The 21,231-nt window shown below is 45.8% G+C and overlaps 1 protein-coding gene across 1 annotated transcript; it reads left to right on the top strand.

Moving 5' to 3' along the window:
* Nucleotides 1-4,676: 4,676 nt before the first annotated feature.
* TMPRSS5 (transmembrane serine protease 5) lies at nt 4,677-17,005 on the top strand. Its single transcript, XM_078146190.1, is given in 13 exon segments — nt 4,677-4,721; nt 5,865-5,991; nt 7,544-7,651; nt 8,207-8,305; nt 9,043-9,178; nt 9,545-9,658; nt 11,066-11,109; nt 11,980-12,142; nt 13,686-13,864; nt 14,513-14,557; nt 15,015-15,157; nt 15,574-15,727; nt 16,929-17,005. Coding segments are annotated over 13 exon segments (1,434 nt in total).
* The last annotated feature ends 4,226 nt before the right edge of the window (nt 17,006-21,231 follow it).

Genomic DNA, 21,231 nt, shown 5'->3' with positions numbered 1-21,231 from the left:
TCTCAAAACGACCATCCGGAAATTGCTATAATCTCATTGTAGTAGTTCTATATATTTTTCCTGCCTCCTAAGAATAGAGAACTAAATATGCATGTGTTTGAGTGGAAAATAGGGAGAAGGGAAGGTAAGAATAAGGGTCAGAAATCTGTTCACTGATCACTCAGATGACAAACATTTAGTATCCTCTCTGCGCTGGGTAGAGTGGTGTTCATATAGCACAAGGCCTTGGAGTCAGATAGATCTGGGTTCAGGTCCTGCCTCTGACATGGGTACTGCTTGCATGAGTCAGGGCAAATTACTTAACCCCATCAGTGATCCAGGTGACCCTCTAAGACTCTAAGCTGTGGACCCAACGCTGATCTGCCAGGGTAGAACCAACGTCCTCACTGGCAGCTCCTCACCATGCTGATGAGGCCAGAGCACTGTTCTGTGCCATCAGCATTCTCCTTCTGCCCTGCTCCTTCCCCTCCAAAAAAAAAAAAAAAACAATAGCAGTCAACATTTTATATATCACTCTAAGGTCTGCAAAGCACTTTATATGTATGATCTCATTTGATCCTCGTAACAACCCTGTGAAGTAGGTGCTATTATTATACCCATTTGGCAGATGTGGAAACCGAGGCTTAGAAGTTTAACTATTAGGAGATAATGAATAATGGCTCCCATTATACAAGTTTTACAAAGAGTTTTCTTCAACAGCCTTTCAAGTTAAATAGTGCAGATGTTAACACACATCACCCCATTTTAAAGATGATAGAGCTAGGGCTCAAGGAAGTTAAATTTTATGTTCACCTAATACATTAGTGTTTAGTTGGGATGAGTGTAAGACCTCCCCTGAGCCTGTGAAGGCAGGAAAGGATTGGAAAGACAGATTTTAGATGACAGGCATCAGTTAGTCCAGCTCCCATCCCATCTGTCTTTTCACTTTCTCTGGGTCAGTTCCATAGGCCCAAAGAAATCACCTAACATTTGTGCTCACCAGGCCCAGCTGCGGTTCAGATGGTGTTCCCTGAATCTCAGACAGTACTGATGCTCAGTTCAGGGAGAACCCTTCCTCCCTATGAGCGTGGGGGCATCTGAATTCCCTCCATCATCACCCACATATTATGACAGCTCCACCTTCACTGGGGAATGGCGATCCAGATAGAGAGCCGGTGAAGCCTAGAAAGAAACCTAGAAGCCTAACTCAGAAACATGTCAACAAATGCTAATATTGCCTTCGCTCCATCTCCAGACAGGCGTCATTTAGAAGGGAAAATTTGCCCAGCGCACTCAAAGACTACACACTTTTTGGCATGAGGGACCGAATGCTAGGCAACAGTCCACTAGCCATCCCCCAGCACCCTCCCCTGTGCCTGCTCTTCACTCCCCACCCCCCAATATTCTTCTCTGTTTCCAGGCATCCAATTAGCATCTGGAAGGGTGGTGATCATGGCCAACCCAGCCCTCCTTCCCCCTTGTTGGCACAGCAGCCCAGCTGAAGGCCCATCTGGGAGGGAGGTCCTGGGGATCTAGGGAGGGTGGCAGATAAGAGAGGCTGAGAGCTAGCAGTCCAGCCCAACTGAGGATTCGATGTACCTGAGCAGCTAGCAGCTCCCGGGAAGCAGAAGACAAGTCCTGCCGTGGCAGATCCTGAAGCCTAAGCATTGAGTGTTAACTGTCCTCTCTCACATGGTAAGGTCTGATCTGTTTATCCTTTCTCCCCTTGCCTTGCCCTCTCTATTTGTTTCAGAGTTGGTGGGGGAGGCTCCCCAAGTAGCTCCAGGGATGGGGCTGAAGCTGGCACTCTTTGCCTTCTGAGGTTTGGTATAGTCAGGCCCCCAGCCCTAATACAGCTCCACAGTCCTCCCTCACTTACTTGGTAATTTAATCTCTCTTAAGACCTGATAAGACAGTCTCATAAAGTCAGGCCCTGGGAATTCTCTTTAAAAATCAGATTTCCCCACACCCATCAATGTCCAGTGTGATGCAGTGGATGGAACACTGGGTTTGGAGTATGAGGTCTTTTTCAACGTTAAAGTGCTACAATTAACTCTATTTTACAGATGTGGAAACTTAGGCAGATGGAAGTTAAGTGACTTGCCCAGGGTCACACAGCTAGTCAGTGTCTAAGGCTGGATTTGCATTCAGGTGTTCCTGACTCCAGGCCCAACACTCCACACACTGTGCCATTTGGTTGCTTTATCTTTCCACAGGAGCGGATTTCATTTCTCCCCCATTTGTGTTGATCCTTTTCACAGGTCTCCCAAGAGCATTTCAAGGGGCCATTTATAGGCTATTGACCTGAACAAGGCTGATGAGAGACAGACATTTCCACAGATCTACTTGCTTCTTCCTCCTCAATCAGATGGAGGTTATCGTTCTAAAATTCAAAGATGGAACAGAGCTGTGAAGTCAGAAGGCAAAACTAGGGAAGATGTTTCTAAAAACAAACAATGCTATTCAGTAGTGGGTGGGAAAGGTGCTATTGGACTGGAGAAAGACCAACATTGTGATTAAAAACAAAAACAACAAAACAAAAAACGAGTGGAGTCTGCAAACCATAGGCCAGGGAACTTGATTTTGATTCCTGGCAAAATCATAGACAATATTCTTTAAGGCATAGCTACCATAGACTTTTAGGGTAGGAAGGGACCTTGGCAGCCATCCAGTTCAACCTATGCCTGAAAAAGATAGACAACAACAACCCCATGAACTCCAGGCCCTGGTTGTCGACCTTCAGTGAGGGGGAAGCCACTACCTCCCTGTAATTTGGGAAATTGTCCTTATATCAAGCCTAAGTTTGCCTTTTTCAACCCTTCTACCCATTTTTCTCAGTTCTGCCCTTTGGCCAAATAGAATAATCTAACCCCTCTTCCATACGACAGCCTGTTACACATATGATTTATTTATTTTTAACCTTCATTTTTAAAAACTGAATTCTAAATTCTCTCCCTCTCTCCTGGCCCTCCCCCACCCATTGAGAAGCCAAGTAATATATCAATCCTGCAGAACATGTAGCTTACATGACAGTCTTTGCGATTGTTAAAGACAGATTATCACGTGTCCCCTCAGCCTTCTCCAGGCTAAACATTCCCAGTTCCTCCACCTGGTTCTGACATGGGATGGACTCAAGGCTCTTCACCACCCACATTGCTCTCCTCTAGACCCTCTCTAGCTTATCAGTGTAGTTTCTTTCTCTGAGCATGGCAGAGTACAATCCTTATTGAATCCTTGCTCCAAGAAGCTTTGCCTCTCCTAATGTGGGCTCCTGGGTCTGTTCAGGGAAACTGGCATTCTAGGTTTACAATAAGGGGAAACTTCCCCCCCCCCAAAAAAAAAACCCTTTTATATATGCCAGCAGCTCCCATCTGTAGGAAGCCCCATCTACTCAGCCAAATTCATGGCTGCCTGCCATATCACTCTGCTGACTCAAAACTGGTTGACCACTAGGAGCCCTAGATCTTTTTCCAGACAACTTGTTCTCCAGCCATGCCTTTCCCATTCCATACTTGTAAAATCCATTTCTTGAAAGCGAGTGTAAGATTTTACATGTATCCCTATTACATTTCATCTTATTAGGTTTAGCCCAATTTTCTAGCTTGGCAAGATCTTTTTTTGGGGGGTTCTGATTGTCATCCATGCTTATCATCCATGCTTCCCAGGTTTGTATCATCCACCGCTATGATCATCCAGGTATCTATTCCTCTCTCCATATGATTGATGAAAGTGTTAATAGCGGAGAAGGAAGCAGTGATCATAAAGGGCCAGACCGGGTCCTATTTCTTTCTCTCTTCCCCCTTCCCTTTAGACCCCCTCTAATCCAGTTCTCTCTGGGCAGCCGCTGTGCTTAAGGCACATTAGTAACCATCTCAACTCCTCCGGGCCTGGCTAGAGGCAGGTGTCTGGACCCGTCCCAGCTCTAAGCAGACCCCCTCTGGTGTCAGCCCCCTCTAATCGGCAGGCACAGGGGCTTTCTCTTCCTGTTCCGGAATCCCAGGCCCCCTGCTGGGCTTGTCCCTTGACAAGGGGGAGGGGATGCCTGTCCCTAGCTCTGTGCTCATTGGCAGAGAAGGGATGACGGACATGCCCTGAGCCCCTCCCAGCCCAGGGGCTGGCTCCTCCCCCTGCCTCAGACCCTCTGGGGGATGCCTGTGCTGGGCCTGTGCTTCTGGATCTGTTAAGGGAAACTGGCATTCCGGGTTTACAACGAGGGGAACCTCCCCCAAAAAACTTTATATGTGCCTTGATAAGAGGAACGGCTTCCATCCATGGACAGAAGAGAAGGGTCTGAGAGTGGCGGAGGCCTGGCCATGTTTGTGGGCAGAGAGGATGGAGGCAGGGGAGAGAAGAGATTGACAGAACCAGAGAAGGTGGGAGGGGCTGGGTAACCTGGGGAGAGGTAAACTCCAAGGTGGGCCATACGCCCCCTAGGGGGTGCTGGAACGATCCAGGGGGGTGGTAGTAGCCTGGGGGCAATTGAGGGCATTGAATAAAAATAAGGGGGTGGTGGAAGCAGAGAGAAAGAGATCAGAAAATTTTGAAAAACCAGTTGAACATGTTTCATCTGTTGTGTAACAGAGTTAAAGTTGTAGTGATTACATTATTTTCCTAATGAACACACAAAAGGCAAGCCATAACTGATCAGTGGTCAAGTCTGCTGACGGGTCTTAACAAGCAAGTGTTGGCAGGCGAGCATGTCCTATGGTTTCAAGAAGTCCAGCATGCACCAACAAGCATATGTGGGTGTAATGACTTGTTTATAATACCATACTATACAGTTATGTGATGCAATGTTGCATCATCAAAATTTTGGTGCAGGGAAAACCCCCCACAAATTTTCAATAAATTATTAAATTTATTCAATTATTAAATTAATTATTAAATTTAAGGTGTCACATAAAAATATTTTATATATTTTTGAAATGACTCACCTTTCAAAAAATCCCATTAAAGGTTTTAAGAAAGTAGATTCCAGGAGGGCGCTAAGGAATTTTTTTTTTTAAAGGGGGAAGTAGGCCAAATAAGTTTGGGAACCTCTGGTCTAGTGAATGGGTGAGGTTACAGACAAATGCTGGGGTGGAGAAGAGGGAGGGTAAAGAGTTATATGATGCACAGACTGGACATATTCCCAAGACCAGGCGGTCAAGCCATCCGCTAAGAGTGAGGGGCACAGAGTGGGGCTGGGGACTCAGGGATGGGGGAAAATGTTTGGAGCAGCTGCTGTGGTGAATGAGACATGAAGAAAACGATCACCAAACAACAGCTTTGGGGGCTTTGGACACTCCCTGGGGTTCTTGACTTGGAGGGGGGGGTTTGAAGTTATTTTTGAAAATATTTTGATAATTGTATTTCAAGAATGTTATATCTGAGGCAGCTACATGAAGCATTGGACCCAGAGTCACAAAGACCTGAATTCAAATCCATCCTCTGACACTTACTAGCTATGTGACTCTGGGCAAGTCACTTAACCTCTGTCTGCTCAGTTTTCTCATCTGTAAAATGGGGTTAGTAATAGCACCTCATGGGATGGTTGTGAGAATCAATGAGATAATATTTGTAGAGCATTTTGCAAACCTTAAAGCACTATTTACTAATTATTGTTAACATATTATATTTATTGAATATTTATAATATATTTACATATTATAGGTTACATTTATATTTCACTATATTATTATGAACATTATTAGCAATTATTATCAATATAATTGGTTTCCTTTGTAACCCTCCATATTTTATTTTATAAATTGAAAAATATTTTTCTGAGAAGAAGCCCATATATAGAGGCTTCACCAGACTGCCAAAAATGTCAAGAGTAAGAGTCTGAGGCTGATAATGGAGGGAGGGAGTTCTATGTATCTTTAATTTATTTTTCTTCCTAGAACGTGAATCTGGGTGACCAGCATGATTTGGAAGGGCATCCTGGAGGGGAGGCCAGCCTGGTGCCGGGAAGCCCTGGACAGGAGGCTGAAGGATGGCCAGAGATAGTCGAGTACCAGGAAGAATTCAGTGAGGACAGGGCTGGGGAGGACAGTGGGAAATTCGAGGAGCACACCATTGGAAGGAGGCCTGAGGGGTAGAGGAGGGTGGCGGGTCTGCATAACATGCTGGCCATTCTTTTCTGACCTGACAACTGTCAGGGATTAGACTAGAATAGTCTGTGGGCTATTCAGATCTTTCAGGTTTCCATCTCCCCTCTTCCTCCATAATGGCTTTTTAAAATTCATAAAGCACTTCCATCCAATTAAGCAAACATTAAGCAATTACTGTGTGAAAATCAACATGCTAGGTGCTGGTGGTACAGAGTCAAAAATGAAATAATGCCTGCCTTCAAGAAACTTGCATTCTGATTGGAAAAAGTAACATGCACACACACAAAACGCTAAATAGAAAGAGGAAATGCCAGGCAATTTGGGAGTTCTAAGAGCTGAAGGGGGTGCCTTCAGGCAGAGGCACAGGGAAATAGCAAGTGACTAAGTTGGGGCATAGGTCACATGAGGAAAAATAGTGTGAAATTAGCTTAGAAAGATTGGCTGGAGTCGGACTGTGAGGGGCTTTAAACGCCAAACAGAAGTTTCTGTATTTTTATTCCAGAGGTGATAGTGACACACAGATACTTCTCCAGTATGGGAGTGACATAGTCGATGTCAATTTGGCATCTGTGTGGAGAATGGATCGATAAGGGAGGAGCTTATGTCAGGGAAATCATTAGAGGCTATTGCAACAGTTTGGGAGGGAGAGGTGATGACAGCTTGAACTCAGGTGGGAGCCCTGTGAGCAGGGAACAGATAGGAGACCAATTGTAAAAGCAGGGTTGACGAGGCTGGTCTGACTGTGTAGTGGAAGGGCAGAATGAGAAGAGTCAGTGGAGACTTGGACGTTTCAAAGTTGAGTGTTTGGAAAAAGGGTGGTGACCGCAACAGAAACAGGAGAGTTAGAAAAAGGGGAAGAAAGATCATGACTTCTGTTTTGCATATGTTGAGTGTGGATGCCTCTGGGACATCCAGGTGGAGTTGGTAATGGGAGACTGAAACTGAGGAGAGAGGTGAGGGCCAGGTATCTAGATCTGGAAGTCCTGTGAACCCATGGGAGGAATGAAATCACCAAAAGAGAGAAGATAGAGAGAAGAGAAGGGCAGGGCAGGACAGAGTCCTAGCTTATACACATGCAAAGGGCCATTATATCCTATTATATACATTATCTTGCTTGAGTCTCACAACCCTGTGAGATAGGTAATTCAGGTAATATTGTGACCGTTTTACACATGAGGAAACCAAAGTTCAGATAGATTAAATGCCATCCCATTTCTTTGTTCATTCACATCTCCTCCCCCTTTTAGTCTACTTTTCCTATTCTTCCTATTCCTGACATGGAAGGAGAGGAAGCTCCCTTGTCCAGTTTGCTTAGAAGAGGGACAACTGAGTTTCCTCTCTTTTCCCATTTCATCTATTCCTGGGACATGACAGAGGGGCACCTGCAAGGTTACTTGCTTAAGGCCCCACTGGGGGGATTGGGCTGTCAGGGTTCTGGGGTCCCAGGTTCTCTCTGCTCCTTTTTACAGACTCCCCTGATGGTCGCAGGACCCTTCCAAGGTGGGGAAGGCGTGGGTGTATCTTGTTCATGACCATTGGGCTGATGGCTGGGATAGGCGTTGGGACCTGGCTTCTAGGTCAGTGATAAGGTGAATAGTAACACTGTCTGTGAGGCTGAGGGCCCTGAGCTATAGCCTGCCTCATGATTTCCTAGGCTTAAAATAGTCCTTTCTGATCCATTAGGAAGACTGGGAGGATAGGGACAAAGGAATAGCTTTAGGGTAGGTGGGTGGGTGGGGGAAGGTGTGAAGGGAAAAGGAAGTACTTGGGAGAGATAGTCACTAAAGGAGGAAGGGGAGAAGGATTATTCCTTGTCTTCACCTAGAAGAGAGTGGGAGGAAATGGATTATAACTGTAGCAGGAAGGACTTGGGTTAGGCATGAAGAGAAACTTTTCAACAGTGAGGGCTGTAAGTCATCTGAATAATTAATGGTTGACCCAGAGAATTTATGGAGCAACTTTTGCTAGAATGGGAGAAAGACTTTCACCTAACTGCCTTGGACAGAGCCAGGGATGAAGTGTCCTCTTTCGGATGCCTGTCCCATTTTAGAATTCTCTGGTTGTCCATGGTGGCTGTCATTGGGCCTCTCCTGACCTTCTCTCTCCCCCTCCTTTTTCACCTCTTTCTTTAGTCCTGCTTTTCAGGGCAAATGCCTTGTGGAAGACCCTGCAGCAAAATAATGTCATGAGTTGTACAGAGAGTCCCCTCACCCCAACAGTCTCCAAGTCAGGTGGGTGACCTTCCCTCTTTCTTGAGTCCTGCTCACCCAGTCTGTGCTTATAGGAAATCCTTCCTTCAAGATTCTCCCTTACATTCAGGATTCTGGATGCAAGTCAAGAGAATTCTGGGTCTCATTTCTCCATTATGGCTCTACTTTCATCAACCACCGTCAAGGATGGAGATGGATGGAAAGCCCCCTGGCTCCCTGGGTGGGAGGGAGGGGAAGTGGAGGTGTTAGGGTGGAGAGGGACAGGACCCTGAGCTAGGCCTGTCCTTAAGGAGATGAATTCTGGCTTTTATCACTGTCTGGGCTGACTCATTGCTCTCTGGGGACAATCTTGTCTTTCCCTGCAGCTTGTCCTTAGCCAGGACCTGGGGCCTAGGAAAGATTTAGAGGGTTAGAAAATTAAGCTACAGATGGCCTCTTTTCTTGTATCGGGAGACAGGGTTTCCCTTAGAGACAGGTAGATTGTTTGGCCTAAATTGGGGCTAGGGCCTGGGGCTTGCGGATGCGGATTTTCTCTAATTTGTGCATTTTGCCTTTTCTTTGGAAAACACCCTGCCAGTTTCTGTCCAGAATAACCCAGATAGATGTCTGTACCCAGGCTTTTCTCCCCAACCCCATCAAGCACCGACTTGTCCAGACTCTTAGGGGACACTGCTAGGTTCCAGAGAGCCTGGACTTCCCTGCTTCCTGAACGCTGGTGAGCACAGGCAACAATGTGGTTTTTCATGCTATGGTTTCAGTATCTTTCAGAATAAACCCCAGAAACTTCTTACTGGAAGTGCAGGTAAGGGCATGGCCAGGCTGGCTTCTGGTATGCCATGAGGGCTGGAACCCTGCTTTAGGGACCTGGATCTGCAGACACCTTGGACATCTCAGGTACCTTGGCGAGAGTGGGAGTGGAGGAGGGCCGGGGAAATGGAGGAGAGGAACAGAGAGAGAGGACCGGAAGGTGGGGAGATTCCTTTATTTGTCCCATATTTCCATTTCTCTCCAAGATGAGCCCCAGTGCTGAGGTCATCTAGCATGTTCTCTTGCCTTTTGGCTCAGACTTTTGAGAATCTATGTCATTTTCAACAATGACACTAAAAAGACCGCATGAGAGGAAGGATCTGTTTCCTTCCTCACTCTGCCATCCGTTTCAATGTTTCCCCATTAGAAATCTAACTTATATTCCTTCTGTTGCAGTTTAAACCCATTTCTTCTTATTGCTAAACTAAGGCTACCTTTTTTTTTTTTGTCAAGACTCAGTCACCACAAAGGAGTGAACCTGACTGATATCAAGGTCAACAGTTCTCAGGAGTTTCTTCAGTTTCTTCCTGGATCAGGGGGTCGCTTGGAGGACATGTGGCAGCACAGGTAGGGTTTGGGTTGAGTAGAAGGGGATCGGGTCAACAGGAGGAATCTTTCCCATTTTCCTGGAGATCTCAGGCACAGAGCCCTCTTTTTCTTCAAGGGGAGGGAGTGGTGCCTGGCCACCAGGGGCATCTAGGGATGAGGCAGAGATTGCCAACCAGAAATTGCAAAAGATCCAGGTAATTCTCAAGAAAGAGGTAAATCTCCCCATCCTGGCAAGATCAGTGGACTGCCTAGAGAAGAGAAAAATACCTAGGCCTGGAAGATATTCTCCCGAATATTGGAAGTTGGCCAGGACCAATGCCGCAAGCCACTAACTATGAGTGAGTGGGATACCCACACTTCTTGTGCCTGTCCCCACATCTTTCTCTCCCAGATTCTTCCTCCTCTGCAGGATCTATAGGAGAGGAAGGAGTGAATACATGTGGCATAAGTAAATACCTAAGTATGTAAATAGGGGACACCTTTTTGTTTTCTCAAGGTGGGGATTAGAAACATTCTAGTTTAGTGGAAGTAGATGGCGAACTGGAGGATTGTGGGGGAGGAGAGAAAAGAGATTAATTTAGGGTTGGGTGAGGACTAGCAAAAGTGAGACTTCTCCAATCTCTGGCTGATGGGGCTGAATTCAATTGGGACTAAGGGAAAGTAGAGTTTTCTCAGGGAATCATTTGGACCTGTGATGTGCCTGTGGCTGGGCCCTGTATCTCTTTTATGTGTATGCCCAAACTGTAAATAGTATCATGGGGTCATAGATTCAGAGCCAACAGTGATCTTACAGTCTATTGAAACCAACCTCCCCATTTTACAGATGAGGAAACTGAGTCACAGAGAGGCTAAGTGACTTGCTTAGGGCCATGCAGTAAGTGTCTGAGGCAGGATTCAAACTCAGATCTTTTTTTCCTGACTCCAATTCCAGCACTTCATCCACTTACACCATCTAGTTGTTTATAAATAGTTCAAGCCTATGTCTACCCTCTCTGCCAGGAGTGGCTTTTGCTTTGGTTGAACACTGTACTGAAGGTGTGTGGCCATTCTGATGCCCTTTTCTGAGGGGGGAGGGGACAGCCTTTCATTGTTATTCAGTTGTTTCTGATTCTTCATGAACCCATTTGGGGTTTTCTTGGCAAAGATACTGGAGTGGTTTGCCATTTCCTTCTCCACATAATTTTACAGATGAGGAAATTGAGACAAACAGGGTTAAGGGATTTGTCCAGGGTCACCCAGTGGGTAAGTATCTGAGGCTGGATTTGAACTGAGGTCTTCCCGACTCCAGGTCCAGTGCTCTATCCACTTAGACAAGAGCTTAAACGGTGACTCTATTGCTGTGAGATAAAGGGCCCTGAGCCCTTGGGTATGAACAAGAAGTCCCAACATTGACGCCTCTTTTTCCTAACCCCTACTGCTTCATAGGCACAGCTGTGCCTTGGGCTGGGTTGTCTCCCTCAAATGCTCAGGTGAGTTACATCTCAGCCCCCAGAAGAGGAATGAGCAGGACCTTAGGATGTGGAAATGGGTGGCCTTGGCAGGCATCCCCCCCCCATTAGTGTCCCAGCTGGGGAGCAGGGGGTAGTTTCAACCACTCAACATATATGATTCACCAAATATCCATCAATCCCTACTGTGTGCAGAGCCCTAGGTTAGGTAATGGGAAAACTCCTTTTCCTTACAATTCAGGGTATGTGTAGAACATAAGGGTATAAACCAGGGGTGGGGCACCTGCAGCATCGAGGCCACATGTGGCCCTCTAGGTCCTCAAATGTGGCCATTTGACTGAATCCCCTTAATAAAAGGATTTGTTCTATAAAACTTGGACTCAGTCAAAAGGCTGCACCCAAGGACCTAGAAGGCCACATGTGGCCTTGAAGCTGAAGGTTCCTCACCCCTGGTATAAACTGTTTACTAGTGATGTAATTGCTGTTCACCTCTATGTATATCTAGTGACTGTGTTCGTCTACCTGTGTACTGGTCTCACACAAGGATCTCATTTGATTTGTGACCAATTCTCCATTACCAGATGATCCTCTTTGTAGACTTAATAGTCCATGGGGGAAGGGGGGAAAGGGGTGAGATTTTGCCAGGAGGAAACATGGCGGCCCATAAAGGGAAGCCAAGTTTGGGCTTGGTGGATGGGGCTGAAATGAACAAGAGACCTTTTCCATTCCCCTAGAGATGCCAGCGTGGTTAATGAAGTCTTAGGATTATCTAGACGCACATTCCATGACCCCAGAGGCCTTGGCCATCCACCCCAAGGCGCTCAGTGATGGTGCTGGCACCAACTTTTGCCTCTCTCTTCCTTTTTTTGCATTCCCACCAATTATGGCCAGAGTGTGGGGTCCAACACCTGACTTCCCGGATTATTGGTGGCACCTCCGCTGTCCTTGGGCAATGGCCCTGGCAGGTCAGCATGTTCAAGGGTCCCCAGTACTTATGTGGAGGCTCTCTGCTGTCTCCAAGTTGGGTAGTGACTGCAGCCCACTGTGTCTACAGGTATGTCTCCAGAGACTACCCATGCATTCCCTTAAAGAACCTTTGCCTGAGCTGTGGAGCACATGGGAATCCTTTTCTGTTCATTTGTGGATGGGTGCCATGTTTCTCTTGTCATTATGTCCTATACAGGTGTATCTGATGCAGATAATGAACTTCTAGAGGGTAGCATTAGGGCTTATAGTCCTTTTTGTGCTGTGCTTAGATTTGGGCCACATGCAATTTTTACTATGCTTGTAATGATGATGATTCATTCATTAAATGAGTGTTTATTAAGTGTGTGTCTGGCACTGTACTAGGAACTGGAGATACAAATACAAAGAATGAAATCATCCCTACTCTCAAGAATGCTAATGAGAATCATAATCAATTTCAATTCATTCAACATATTTTTAAGCACCTACAATATGTCAGTCGCTTGGAGCTGAAGAGAAAAAAATAAACCATGAAACCATTCCTGTCCCCAGCCTCCATTCTATTGTGGGGAGGGGATAGGACAAGCATAGATTAAGTAAATGCAAATTATATACAAAGCAATTTTTATCATGTGAAGTAGGGAGACAGAGAGAGACACACAGAGAGAGGGACAGAGACAGAGAAAGAGAGAGACAGAGAAGAGAGGAGAGAGAGAGTAGACAGAGACAAGGGAAGAAGAAGGAGAATGAGGAGGGAAAAAGACAGAGGAGAGACAGACAGGAGAGGGAGAAGAGGAAGAGACAGACAGAGGAAGGAGGGAAGAAGACAGAGATAGAGAGAGATAGAGAGGAGAGAGAGACAGAGAGAAACTGTGGGGTCAGAAAAGCAGGTGACATCTGAGCTGTACTTGGAGGGAATGCTTATATAAATCCCTTCCATTTATGTAGTTCTTTACAGTTTTGCAATTCCAACCCATTTTCTCCTTTTTCTCAACGATCTAGAGAGATAGGGATCTATCTATGGGATCTATGGGAAGATAAGGCTCAGAGAAGTTAGGTAATTTGCTAGGGTTGCCCACCTACTCATTGGCAGAGTCAGGATTTGAACCCAGAGCCAGAATTTGAACCCAGGCTTCCTGACTCTTCTTTCTACTATATCACAGTGCTTCTTTGGGGACTTAATATGTTTTTGGTTGGTGATGACAACAGTGATGATTCAGTAACAAATTGAGGGGCTGGAGTTCTCCAGTATTTCTGCCATCATAAAATATTTGCTAAATGTTTGTTCTGGATCTCCACCCCTCTCCCCTGCCCACAGACTCTGGAATCCAAAGACCTAAGTTCAGATCCTGCTTCTGATCAATCCCTGCCAACTGCCTGTGTTATGTAAACTCACCGGTTCTGTTTCCCCATCTGTAAGGTGAGGCTGGACCAGATGACCTCTGAGGTTACCTTGCAGCTTCCTGTGCCTGGTGATGTGGGGATGCAGATGTGTGAAGGCTTGGACTTTGCTGCCGAGAGGACCTACTGATCTCCTCCTGTCCAGTTGCCTCTGCCCCCAGCATCACGGTCATTCTGTTACATCTGTGCCCTGTGCTCAGTGCTTAGCATCATCTCTTTGTCCAATGCAGTCTGCCCCACATGTCCAGCTTGAGGATCTTTGTTGGGATTGTCAACCGCGGCGACATCGTACCACATACTGGGGCCATGGTGGAAAAGATCATCCTGCATCCTCTCTTTAAAATCCACAAGCAGAGACATGACTATGACATTGCTCTGCTGAAGCTCCAGACCCCACTGAACTTCTCCAGTAAGTTAGGCATGATCTGATGGGCACTGGCCCTTCCAGTGAGGTGGGGAGAGGTTTCCCTTTGGAGAGAGAAGGATGCCTTATCTGGGGTGGGGGTCCAGTTGGGATAACACAGGGAACCAGTGCTGGAATAGAAGCCTTTTAACATGTGAATGAGACCCTATTTCTTGGCTTCCATTTTCAGAGTAGGACTAGCCCCAGCATCGATGACCTGATTTGGGGGATTGGAAGAGATGGAGTAGACATTATTTTATCCCCTTACAATGGGGCTCCCTGGCCAAGAGAGCTGGAAACCGTACTTGTCTGATCTCCGTGGAGTGAATCGTCAGACCCCAGGGGTGACTTCCATTCTTAGCCTCCCCTCACTCTCGCCTCCTCCCAAGGCTTTGCTTTGATGGTTAAGGCTTTGTGGGAAACAAGAAGGAGCACTCCATCAGGAAAATATGTGGGGACCCCTCGCCTGATGAGATTTCCCTTTGACCTGTCCCTCCAGACCAGAAGGGGTCTTCAGCACAAAAACAGAGGCTAGGTTTGCTAGAGGGTCAGAGCTGTGGCAAAGTCCAGTGTAGGAAACAAAGCCTGTGGCCTTTTTCTCCAGACACGGTGCAGGCTGTGTGCCTGCCAGAAATGCAGCAGAATTTCCCACAGGGCTCGAAATGCTGGGTGTCAGGCTGGGGCTCCACAACCTCTTATGTAGGTGAGTGAGATCCAGAAAGGGTGGGTGGTTGGTATTGGACAAGAGGTGATTGGGAGGAATCCCCTACCCCCTTGTGAGCCGACTGGCTGTGACACATTCATCCCCTTTTACTGATATCGCTGTACCCCAGATCTCCTTTTCCTGGATGTCCTCTTTGGCCAGATCTACTAGACTGGCGTCCTTTGCATCATATTCACGTTGGAAAAACAGTCCTATGTTAAATCTTCACTCCTTCCTCTTCCTGGGCCTCCACAAAATATCACCACCTCCTGTGGCTTTGTAACGGGCCATTTGTGGAAGTCCAGGGCCTAGAGACATTCTAGAGTAATATTCTACTCAGAGCCTTTGTTCCTCCCTGCCCCTCCCCCATCTGACAAGACTGCGGCCTCAGTTTTTGCCTCTGTCTCCATGTATCTCTGTTTCCATGGTTGCCTGGGGCTCTGCCTTCTCCAGAGTATGGCTCAAACACCCTCCAGAACGCCTTGGTCCCCCTGATCAGCCCTGAGCTCTGCAATAGCTCTTGCACGTACAAAGGCATGATCACTCCCCGGATGCTCTGTGCTGGCTACCTGGATGGGCACACTGATGCATGCCAGGTGCTAGATGGGAGGAGATTGGGGTTGGGGGGGTTGGCACAGAGGGGGACCCAGGCTGGGGAGCTTTGGGCACCACAGGAGTTGGGGGTGGAGGCCTTTTTAAAAAGGGGCAGGGAAAGTGATGAGTGCATATGAAGCATTAATTCAACTAGACCGAGCAGAGGTGATTTACAGGGAATCACCACTGATACTAGCCCTCTGAAGGAGCAGTGAATGGGAGGCTGCCCTGTAGGGGGCTTTGGGTGAGGTGGGGGTTGCCTGTGGGTGGGGGCTGACTCCCCAAAGAGGAATTGGGGTGGGGTAGGAGCTCCAGATCGTTAGCCATTTGGCATGTGGCAGTGGCCACAAGTGGTACCCTTCTCCTGAGAAGAGCCGACCAACTGCTCCCTTTTCTGTCTGCCCCTGGGGTCTCTAAGGGAGACAGTGGAGGTCCTCTGGTGTGTCTGGACCGAGGGATATGGCGCTTGGTGGGTGTGGTGAGCTGGGGCTGGAATTGTGCAAAACCCCACAGACCAGGCGTCTATACCAGGGTGGCTGTGTTCTCGGACTGGATTCACCATCAAATTAGGGGTGAGTGAGGAAGCAAGGGGGAGGGATAGATGACCTCTAAGGGCTCATAGGAACCTTGGAACTTTACCTATGTGCCTATTATCTGTTGGAGGCTGGGGAGGAAACTGGGAAATGTATCCCTGACTAGGGTGGAGGTGGTGGGGGTAGGGAGATGATGTGTCTAGAATTGCATTCCATTGATTAAAAAAATTAGATTTGTGTCTTGGTGGCACTCCTCCCTCTCTACCCTCTCTTCCCCCTTCCTCAAACAAGAGGGAAAGGAGATTGACCAGGAGTTAGGTACCCTAGGTTCACAGTCACAATTAACCATGGTATTGATCAAATTGCATTATTCTCTGAGTGTCAATTTCTTCATCCACAAAATAAGGCTGAAAACATTTCTTATCTCATGGAGGTGATTGGGGAAATAAAACGAAATGTTTATGATAGCCCAAATAGTACAAATTACTGCTGCTGCTGCTGCTGCTACTACTACTACTACTACTACTACTACTACTACTACTACTACTACTACTATCACTACCACCACCACCATCACCATCACTATTGCTATCACTACCACTACCACTATCACTACTACTACTACTACTACTACTACTACTACTACTACTACTACTACTACTACTACTACTACTACTACAACTACTACTATTTTGGCTATACCTAATATGTACATGGCAGAATGGACAGAGTGCCTGGCCTGGAGTCAGGAAGATTCATCTCTTTGAGTTCAAATCTGACCTTAGACACTTATTTAGCTTTGTGAGCCTGGGAAAATCACTTAACTCTGTTTGTCTCAGTTTCTTCATCTGTAAAATGAGGTGGAGAAGGAAATGGCAAACCACTCCAGTCTCTTTGTCAAGAAAACCCCAAAGGGAGCATGAAGAGTTGGACACAACTGAACAATAACAACAGTATATAATCAGTGTGGGGAACTCCTACTGTGACTGTAGTCTAGGAGACTAGACCTTGAAGATGTTAAATGACATGCCTATGGTTAGCAGCCATACTTGATACAAGACTTGACCCCAGGTCTTCCTAACTCTTAAAGCTGGTTTTCTATCCCCTATGCCATGAAGCTTCTTCTTATAATCATTATAAGAGTCTCCAAGGTGTGGGGAGGGAGGGTGAAATTAAAGGAGGGAAAGATACCCCTGGGACTTGTGACTCAGTTTCATTGGATCTTGATGGTGGGGGGAAGGTGTGGGGCCCTCCACAGGTAAAGGAACAGCAGCAGTGGATGAAGAAGGTGGCCATCTTTTGGCACCCCTGACTTGACGGTGACCGCTCTCGTAAGTTAGATGAGGCCCACAGTGGACAAGGCCTTCTGGATGAAAGAAACATCCCTGATGGAACTTCTCCTATCCTGGATTGAGGGTTTCTAGAAGAGTACTTCCAGAAGGTGGGGGTGGGATAGAGTGATGGTATGTGTCTGTCTAGGTGAGTTAGTCCCCAAAGAGGTGGTGATCAAATGTATTAAAGGAAGGATACGGGAGACCATAGAAGAGTAAGAGAGCATGGACAGCTGTAAACTGAGCCACTATATTCTGCACTGAATAAATCAGAATGATTCTACTCTTCCCACTACCCTGAATCTGTGTGTGTGTGTGTGTGTAGGAGGTAGATTCCTACCAGAGTAGCTGTGTGTTTGTGGACTAAAGACCAGGACATCTGGGTTCTAATCTTTTCGCTACCGTTGTTTGTGTGATTTTGAATAAATGCCTTTGTATCATTGGTTTAGAGTCCTCTTACCGCTACCTCCCAGATTTGTCCTATTCCTCCTTGGATCAATCAATAAGTGCTTATTGAGCTCTTACTCTTTGCAAGGGACTGTGCTAGACGCTGGACACACAAAGACAAAAAAAGAAGGCTGGATAGAATGCTCAGGTAGAATAAATAACCAAGCACTCATTCAGTGCCTACTGTATGCATGGACCTATGAAGACCAAAAAGCCAAAACAAACAAAAAAATCAATTGTTTGCCACCAGGGAGCTTATGTTCTCTCGGTATACATTATAAGAAAAGATATCTGCAGCTGGAATGGGCCAAATTAGATGAAATTTAATGGGGATAAGTGTAAAATCCTACACTTGGGTTCAGAGTCAACTGTACAGATACAGGGCAAGGGAGTCACATAGATTATACCTCCCTGATAGCTCTCATATCCACCTGTATAGCTCTACTTGGTAACCACCATAATTCAAACCCTCGCCTCTCTTAGGAACCCTTGCAACGTCCTAATTGTCTTCCCTGCATCCAGTTTCCATTTTTTCCAACCCACCTTCCATATAACACAAAATTTACATTCCCGAAGCACAGATCTGCCCTGGTACTCCCCTGCTCATGGAGCCTCAGTAGCTCACTATTACCTTAGGATAAAATAGTACAAACTGCCTATGTTTTATACTTAAAGCCTTTACCAATCTAGCTCAAACTGATCTTTCCAGGCTGATCACACACATCTTTTCCTCATGTACTCCATTTTCCAATAAAACTGGCCCACTTGCTGTTCTCATATACAACATCCCATATCCTGCCTTCATGCCTTTGTACAAGTCGTCTCCTATGCCAAGAATGACTCTCTCCCCCTGTGACACTTGGAACCACTACCTCCCTTCAAGGGTCAAGTCAAGAGCCACCTCCTAAAAGAAGCCATCTTTGATTTCCCAGCTATTGGTTCTAATCCCCTTTCAAATTGCTTTCAGTTTATATTTGCTTGTCTTCATGTAGTTTTCCTGCCATGGATTGTAAACTCCTCGAGGATAGGAACTGTTTGTTTTTTGTCTTTATATCCTAAGTGCCTAGGATAGTGTCTGCCACTAGTAGGCATTCCATCCAATATTAGATACCTACATTGTGCTAGTCCTGTCCTAGGCACTGGGAATACAAAAACAATAGAAGAAACAATCCCCGCTCACAAAGACTTTTGAATAGGGAAGACAACAGAAACCTATATAGGTCTGTGCAAAATAAATACAAATAAAGTCAAAGAAGCTAAATTCATAGTAGTTTGGGGAAGGGGAAGGGTACTGGTAGACAAGGATATCTAAAAAGGCTTTATTTAGAAAGCAGCAAATGGTCTGTGTCTGGAAGGAAGAGAAGGTCTCTATGAGGCAGAGGTGAAGAGGGAGCACATTCCAGGTATCCAGGGTAGCTAGTGGAGATGGGAAAAGATTGTCACATGTGAGGACCATAGAGAAGGCCAGTTTTGTTGGATCACGGAATGCAAGAAAGGAGAACAATGAGGCTGGAAAAAAAGACTGGGGCCATGTTGTGAAGGGCTGAAGAAAGTTAAACAGAGGAGCTTATGTATTATTATTATTTTCACTAGCAATAGGGAGCCACTATAAGTTATTGAGTAGGGGAATGACTTGGGCAGATTTTTAATTAAGAAAAATCACTCTGGCAGCAGAGTGGAGGAGTGATGAACCAGGAGTCTTAAGCTATGGAGACCAATTGGGAGGCTGTTGAAATAATCTAGGCAAGAAGTAATGAAGGTGTGAGTGGAGAAAAAGGGTTGCATGTGAAGTAGAAATGACAATATTGATTATACAACAATACATATGGAAAATAATTGGAGGTGGAGAGCAAGCTCAATCTGAATCAACAGTATCATTTTTTGGCTCTATTAATAGAAGGGTAGTGTTCAGATTGGGCAGCTAGGTGGCACAATGGATGGAGTGCCAGGCCTGGAGGCAGGAAGACTGAGTTCAAATCTGCCTCAGACACTTACTAGCTATGTGACTTTGGGCAAGTCACTTAACCCTGTTTGCCTCAGTTTCTTCAGCTGTAAAATAAGCTTGAGAAGGAAATGGGAAACCACTCCAGTCTTTGCCAGGAAAACTCCAAATGGGGTCATGAAGAGTTGGACATGACTGAAAATGACTGAACAACAACAAAAATGTTCAGAACAAGGGAGTGATGGATCTATTGTACCCTGCCCTGGTTAGATCATATCTAGAGTTTTGAGCTCAATTCTGGACACCACATTTTAGAAAGCACATTGACAAATTTGGAGGGTGGCTAGGGTAGGTAAGAAGACTAGAAATCATGCCATATAAAGATTATGTCCTTGAAGGAACTGGGAATTTTTTGCTTGGAGAAGAAAACTTGAGAGAGGTGGGATGATAGTTGTCTTGAAATATCTGAGGAGCTATCACAAACTTCTTGATCCCAGAGGGTGGAAATATGAGCCGTGGATTGAACCTGAGAAGGTGGTAGGTTGCTCATCAATCCAGAAGATGGATGCCCATTTATCAAGTATGTTGTAGAGAGGAATCTTGTTGAAGCATGGCTTAGATTAGAGGACTTCTGAAGTCTGTCCAACTCTGAGGTTCTGTGATTCATAGGATTTTATATTTAGATTTGGAAAGGGCCTTTGAGCCCATGGAGTTCAATCCCCTCATTTTACAGGTGAGGAAACTGAGACTCAGACAAATTAAGGGATTTGTCCATGATTACACAGCTAGCAAGTGTCTGACGCAGGAAATTCAGGTTTGAGTCCCAGCTCTCATTTCCTAGTTGTGTGCCCCTGAAATCTTTGTGCTTCAGTTTCCATATCTGTAAAATGAAGCAAATGATATTGGCACTCCCTATTCCACACAGTTGTTGTGAGGCTTAAATGAGATCATGCTTACAGTTCAGTAAACCATAAAGTGCAATGTCAGTGTAACTAGTGCTTGGATGGAGGCTAGGGTTCATGAGAGCTTGGCAGAGGAGAGATCCCAGCTCTTCTGACATCTGGTTTTGAGAAGGACACACAGTTCTGGGTTCCCTTTAGGGAAAGGTCCCTGGAGGGAGAGAAGCCAACATGCAAAGGAACTGGTGCCTCACTTGTGTCCCTGTTCCCAAATACCATGCTAAAGACAGTTCTGTGGCTTTAAGATGGGGACAGGGGGTAACTTTGGAGAATCTCCCTTGGGTGAGATTGAGGACTCTTCCCTTGGTTGAACTGAGATATCTTGTTCCTAGTGGGAGAGTGCATTCACTCTGTGTATTATCTATCATATTCTAATCTGTAGAAGTTCTCTGATTTTTGTTTGCTATTAGCTTGAATCATTGGGTTTATTTGCTATCTACTATGTATTTTTGTGTAATTGGCATTTGAGGTCAGGTGCTTGGATACATAGCTTGGGACGTACCTTCCCTATTAAAAAGATAATGACCAGGAGTACAGCTTGAACCTAAAAATTATTCTCTCTAGACTAATAATATTGAGGATGGATAGTTGTAATTCTAGCCTGGTATTTCTTTTCTGAGGAGAATAAGGAGGGCAGCTTTGTGGTCCCAATCCCCTACTGTCTCCTGGCAGGAATCAAAATCTCCCTTGGAAAAAAGACTCTAGAGATATCTATTCACATCTTCCTTCAAGCCACGTGTAAACAAATCCACGTGGACACACATATAACCAGCGTGGGGAATACACACACACACACACACACACCCCTACATAAAAGTAAACTATTAACAGGGTCACAGACAGAACCCTGTGGCACTCAGTGAA

The sequence above is a fragment of the Phascolarctos cinereus genome, unplaced genomic scaffold (assembly GCF_003287225.1).
Source record: "Phascolarctos cinereus isolate Bilbo 61053 unplaced genomic scaffold, phaCin_HiC Scaffold_726;HRSCAF=1367, whole genome shotgun sequence".
NCBI classification, from domain to species: domain Eukaryota; kingdom Metazoa; phylum Chordata; class Mammalia; order Diprotodontia; family Phascolarctidae; genus Phascolarctos; species Phascolarctos cinereus.
The sequence above is the reverse complement of the archived record's forward strand: the minus strand, read 5'-3'. Positions and strand labels throughout refer to the sequence as shown.